The 6,489-nt window shown below is 43.3% G+C and overlaps 1 protein-coding gene across 13 annotated transcripts in view; it reads right to left on the bottom strand.

Moving 5' to 3' along the window:
* Positions 1 to 6,489, bottom strand: part of Tpm3 (tropomyosin 3) — a 34,735-nt gene that overhangs the window by 5,445 nt on the left and 22,801 nt on the right. For 5 of the 13 annotated variants that reach the window (XM_004629819.2, XM_023713600.1, XM_004629820.1 and 2 more), the window contains 2 exons: positions 5,609 to 5,671; positions 5,369 to 5,438 (listed from right to left, as the gene is read on the bottom strand). In XM_004629819.2, coding sequence (XP_004629876.1) covers positions 5,369 to 5,438; positions 5,609 to 5,671 — 133 coding nt within the window. Of the gene's footprint in view, positions 1 to 3,529; positions 3,714 to 4,349; positions 4,433 to 5,368; positions 5,439 to 5,608; positions 5,672 to 6,489 lie in introns of those variants that run through there. The other 8 variants (XM_012514431.2, XM_004629818.3, XM_023713601.1 and 5 more) reach the window with 3 other exon arrangements.

Below are 6,489 nucleotides of genomic sequence, written 5' to 3'. Positions count from 1 at the left end.
TCCCCAATGTTTCACTTGATGGCTATCTCTTTACCTTAATGCTTAAAGAGCATCTCGAATTAGAGGACCGAATGTCCCCCTTCAGTTATCTTCCTTCCCAAGCTCTGCTGAAGCTGACAACCACTAGAAAGCATCCACCCCTGAACTTTACCAAGGACCAGAACTACTCATCTTCCACCTGGCTCTCCAACCAGTTCCATATGGCTTCCTCTCCCACAGAAGACTTTCCCCTTAACTTTTACAGCTCTATGTGCTTCCTCCTTTCAAAGAGCCTGGACAGTACCACTTTGGTCAAGCATAGCTTCTCTTCCCTTCTCAACTCCCCAAAGTAGGAACATGTGACCTCCCTACATCTTTACAACATCCAGTCTCAAAACCAGTCACCATGACTTTTCCTCTTTGCATGTTGAGGCCAAGCACTTTAAAATGCCTATCTTCAGTGGTATTTCCCTACTACCACTGTCCTGGTTCAGACCTTGATTACTCTCTCCTGGAAAACTGCCATAACTACACCTCAGTATTTCCCAATGGGACATGTGCTGTGAGTACTGCATATGCACCGTATGTGTACAGTACACAGGAACAGCATGTAGGGGTGATAATGTCAGGAAGTTGAAAAATAAATAAGAGCTGGGGATGTGGCTCAATGGAAGAACTTTTGCCTAGCATGTGCAAGGTCCTGGGCTCAATCCCTAGTATGCAACAATAAATAAAATAGCAATATACATGTTAATGTACATTAAAAGAACACCTGGACCACACGGTGAGATCCTCTCAAAACTTTTCTGAGATTTGAAGAAAATAGTATTGTGAGCAGCAGCTAAATATGGCAAACACTAAATATGGTAAAAATGGTTTCACAATGGCTATAACTTGGGAGTTGTCATGTTTATGCATTACTTTGCTAATTTGTTACCATTCCAATATAACCTTTTTTAAAAATGTACTTAGTACAGGGTCTATAGGGTCTCACTACACAGATCAGACTTGTCGTGATCCTGTTCACAGCCTCCCAAATGCTGGGATTACAAGTGCACACCACCACACTCAGCCTCAGTCCTGTCTCAGTGTGCCCTAGGGGCAGGGCCTGCATGGCACTCTAGGGACCAAACCCTGTCCTTAACAGGAGCTTTAGTCCACTGAGCTATCTGGCCAGACCTTCTAGTCTTAACTTAGTCATCAAGTTCAAACTTATGTGGAATTTATATCATAACACATGCCTGTTTCAAAATTTCCAATAGCATCAACATCAAATGAAATTGAAACAAGGGACCAGGGATATAGCTTAGGGCATAGCACTTGCCTGGCAAGTGCAAGGTCCTGAGTTCAATTCCCAATACCGCCCCCCATAAATAATAAATACCCCGTCCCTTCCTCTAAATCTGATTTATAGCTACTGTGTCCTTTCCATTCCCATCTATGCCTTTATTACTTTCTTTTCCTTTGAAAGAATGCTCAATATCTATCACTCAACTCAATTCTGCTCATCAATAACCCAATCTTTTGCCAGGCACAGTGGCGCACACTTGTAATGGCAGCACTTGAGAGGCTGAGGCAGGAGGACTGCTGAAAGTAAATGGCCAGCCTAAACTCCATAAGAGCCTGTCTCAAAAAAACAAACAAAAAACAAAACCAATCTTTTGAAACCCAAGGAAAATGAAGTAAGCTGGTTTATTTTTTTGGCAGCATTGAGGATTGAATTCAGTATTGAGGGATTGACATATTCCAAATATTTTCCCACTGAATTTTTTCCCAGCCCTTGTTATTTTGAGACAGGCCCCACTGAATTGCCCAGGCTGGTCTTCAATTAGAATCTTACTGCCTCGGCTTCACTCAACTGGGAAGGAGGCCGAGCCCTAATATGTTTGTTTGCTAAGTCTTGTTTCCTTGAGTCTTTACTAATCATACTCACTGGAGTATTTTCATTGGATATGCCACATGGTATATTATTTGTGGTACTCACCACAGGACAGCTTTAGCTCTATGTATTCTACTCTTACTAGATTCTGAGCAACATGGAGGGATGAAGCCTCCACCTTTATTTCTGTCCCCATGTTATTTCTTTTTTTTTTTTTAAATATTTATTTATTTATTTATTTATTTATTTATTTATTGTGTGGCCAGCTCAGCCCACCACGGGGTGGGGCTGGCTGGCATGTGGTGCTGGGGGATTGAACCATGGTCCGTGTGCTTTGCTTTGCTTAGCTTGTTCTAAATAGGTGCTTTAGACCACTGAGCCATCTCATCAGCCCCCCCCCCCATGTTATTTCTACATTTAGAAAATACCAATATACCATGGACTGGCTAAATAAAATGTGGATGGAAGAAATGGATTGGTAGAAAAGTATCTGAATTTGACATGAGACAAAGTTTTAGGTTAGGGAAAACTACTTGGCTATATCTATTTAAAGGAAAAGCAAGAACACTTAGATGAGTATAGCCAGCAGCTACGTTAACCAGAATGATCTTCACTGTGTACACTGGAACAGGAGTTTCTTTATTGCTTTTCATGGTATTAGGGACTGGATTCAGGGCCTTGGCACTGACCTGGTGTGCCAAGCTCTTTTTATTTTTCTTTAGACAGAGATTCGTGAAGTTGCTAAATTGCCTGGTTGGACTCAAACATATAAGCCCCCTCCCTCACTTCCCAGAATGCTAGGATTATAGGTATGTGGCACCACAGCACCAGCTTGGGATAAGAGTTTCCAGAATTTTGATAGTTGATGCCAAAATATGAACCAGAGGCAACTGGTAGAAATTTATGTATATAACAAACCAATGCCCTCATGTGTGAAATATGCAGTATTGATTTCATTTTTCTAATTTATCACTTGTCTTGTGTCGCACTAGCAAGTAATGGTAAGCCTCAAATTTGTAAGAAAGGTCTGAAAAAGAAAATAATCAAGAATTAAAAAAAAAAAAGAATTCCATCCATTATGTTTTTCTATGACTTGGGGTGACATAGTCATTTTTAACACTAATTACTGGGGTCCATTGAATGTTCTGAGACTGCACTATCTGAATAACTGGTAAAGGGTAAAAAAAGCATTGAGAATCACTTCAGTGGTCTCCCCGACCCTGACTGTATCAAAGGAAGAGGACCTAAAAAGAGAATGTGAAGGAACACTCCAGGGAGAAGATATAAGAACTTGGTAGCAGAAGACCTGGATTACCATTTCTGGCTTGAAAACACCAGATTTCGTACTCCAGAGGGCCTAGTCTCCGATCAGTCAAGCTTAATGAACTTTTTGTATGTTTGTTTTGGTGATGCTTGGGATGGAACCCAGGGTCTTCAACAATGTAAACAGTTGCTTTACCACGGAGCTACGCACCCCCACCCCTCTGTCCAAGCCCTGGCCAAGTTTAAATGTCAAGGAAAAAAACAGACACACACAAAGTAGCTTTGATTATACATAAATCAGAGGAAGGGGCGCCTACGGATAGCTGTTCCCCACATCACGTGCCCACGTGTTCTTACGGACAGCAACAGCTTTGTCAATGACACAAATGCAGGGTGGCATAAGGCTTCCAGCATCTTAACATTTTAATGTGGGTGGGGGTGGAAAAGAATACATAAGTTGCTTTGTGACCCCCTCATCCTAATGCCTTGGGGACCAGCCAGGCTGACCCAAATGGAATCCAGAGCAAGTGGGGCGTTGGGTTCCCCGAGGAAAGGGGCAGATCCAGAACAGAGCAGAAGCGGTGATAGTTATCTGTATGAAAAAGTAAGGATACTCTAGGTGAGAAGGATTAGAATCAATCTAGAAAGCAATTTGGGACAAAGGAAGAGGAAAAAGAGGTGGTAGCAGGAATTATAAAAAAAGAGAGCCAGACACAGTAGACTACAACATTCGGCTTCTTTTCAGGGTTAGTGGGAAGAAGAGGTAGATTAGCATCAAGGATCAGTGAGATCCACAGCAAACAGATGAAGCCCCCAACAACTTTTTTTGGTGCTGTTTACAACTTGGCTTGCTTCTGAGACTCAGCCTGATTTATTTCCTACTCTGGGTGTTTCCCCTAAATGATACATATCAAATACACCCAAGAGGTCTGAATTCTATTATGATGTATGAGGGCCCAAGTCACTTGCTCTTGCCCTTCCTGAGAAACAAATAACAGGTCACAATGTAAAGACTAAAAATGCAAAGTATAAAAATTATACATAGATCAGGGATTAGCACTCACCCAAGATTAAATGCCTCGTTAGCTTTTGCCAAACAAGTAACCAGCACCAATGTTTTCAAAATAAGTGTGAAGATTCTAGTTTCCAAAGGACAAAACCAAAGCACGCTATGCATAGCCTGTATCCCCACCCACCCACAAGCCAGCCCCACTCTGCTGTCAGATAGTTACATAGAGGTCATGTCATTGAGGGCGTGGTCCAGTTCCTCGCTAATGGCCTTGTACTTCAGTTTCTGGGCATAGAGCTCATCTGGGCAGGCACAGGAACCACAGGGAGGAACGAGGGGGTCAGAGTGAAAGGTATCAGAAGCAGATGAAGAGAGGGAATCGTTAGAAATGAGGAAATGTGCGACCATGTGTCTACACACCAGAAAATGTCTATTCTGGCAGCCAGGACTGGCTATGTTCAGATCCACGGTCCCATAGGACCAAGAGCAATTCGTAATGCCTCTAATTAATTGCAGCAAGAGAACCTAGGCATAGTCCTGTTACCAGAGGTACATACAAAGATACAACTCTCACCCAGTTAACCAGTTCCTGCCAGTACTAACAATTTAACAAAAAATAGAAAAGGGAGAAAGTACACACCCACAGGACACTTCTGTGTCTAAGTGTGACCAATACTGCTGGCTCCTTTGGGCTGTAGGTTACCTCTCCAAAACCTGTCAAAGAACATCCTGGTACCAAGAATATGCCAAGGGAGCACATCGCAAAGCTCCCAAAGCAAGAAATCTTTCCTCATCAAAACAGAAGCATATGCCAGATTGCAGGGACAGAAGAATGTCCACAGCACCTGCCACTGGTCAGCCCTGGGCCATGGCAAGCCACAGGTCCTCCCTTAGAGAAGGGAGGGCAGGACTGCCAAAAGTAGCCATGGGGTGACAACATGAACCCTTGCTGCCTTCTGAAATCCTGCTTCCATTTTATCACACTAAAGACTTAGAACTAAACTGATGTAAGCACAGCCAGCCATTACCACTCCTCAAAGAGAAGAGGCAAATTCCAGAAACACTAGGTAGTCTATTAAAATCCAAGTTGGGGGCTGGATCCACTTTGTCTGGCTGTGGAACAGGATGGGGGACGGCACACATGCCACCATCACTCCAAATTCCCTTTAGTGCACAGGGAAAAGGGCTCCCGGTCCAGGGCAAGGTCGCTACTCGAATCTCTCTATCAGGCTCCATACCTTCCAAGTCATCAATGGTCTTTTCCAGTTTGGCTACTGATCTCTCAGCAAACTCAGCGCGGGTCTCCGCCTGGGATGGAGGGGGGGACACAAACTCAGTCAGAATGAGGAACACAGAAAAAGGTCTGTCCTTCCCTTCTTACTCCTAGAACTCCCAAACCAAAGCCAGCCAGTCTAAGCCCACACCAGTGCCTTAAATGCCTTTCAGGGTTTTCAGTCCTTTTCATCCTCTTTGCTCACCTCCTTGAGTTTATCAGTAAGAATCTTTATTTCTTCCTCATATTTGTCTTCTTTTTGCGAGTACTGTAAGAGAAGTAGAATAGAACTTTTCAGAGTAGAAAGCAGTCCCAGACAATATCCCCTTCCTACATTCATTCTCACACTGGATATCCTCTTGGGTTTCATGTGCTGAATGATCCAAAAGTAAGACAAGGTCCTACATTTGCACAATAGGTTCCTGGATCCACATGTTTCTTTAGAGCCCCCAGGATAGACTCCTTTAGAATATTTTTGAGACAGGTTCTTCCTATGTAGTTCAGGCTGGCCTTAAACTTGCAGCACCCCCCTGGCTCAGCCTCCTAAATGCTAGGATTACAGGTGTGCACCACCACACCCAGCTCCAGAACTTTTTTTTTTTGAGACAGGGTCTCACTATGTAGTGCTGGCTGTCCTTGAATTCACCTATGTAGTCCAGGCCAGCTTCAAATTCACGGCAATCCTCCTACCTCAGCCTCCTGAGTGCTGGATTACAGGCACATTCCATCAGGCCTAGTTAGAACTTTTATTTTTAAAATGGACCTAAAGCAACCCATTCGGGATTGATTCTGTCTCAGAAGCTATTCCTATCCCTCATTCCTTTTCCCTAATAAATTTTTCTACTGTTAAAAAAATGAAACAAGCATTGATGTTATTCTTTTTTTTTTTTTGCAGAACCGGGGATTGAACTCAGACCCTTACACTTGCTAGGGAAGCCCTTATTCCACTGAGCCATCTCCCCAGCCCCATAAGGGTTTTGTTTTTTTTTTTTTTTTTTTGCTCCAAATGCCCTCAGGGGTGGTTTGGCTGGCTGAAGTGTTGTGGGGATCGAACTACAGCAACCTGAGGCTGACAGCTTTGTGGAA

Source organism: Octodon degus, unplaced genomic scaffold, assembly GCF_000260255.1.
Source record: "Octodon degus isolate 3935 unplaced genomic scaffold, OctDeg1.0 scaffold00032, whole genome shotgun sequence".
Lineage (NCBI taxonomy): Eukaryota > Metazoa > Chordata > Mammalia > Rodentia > Octodontidae > Octodon > Octodon degus.
Note: the sequence above shows the minus strand (reverse complement) of the source record. Positions and strands in the feature narration are given on the sequence as shown.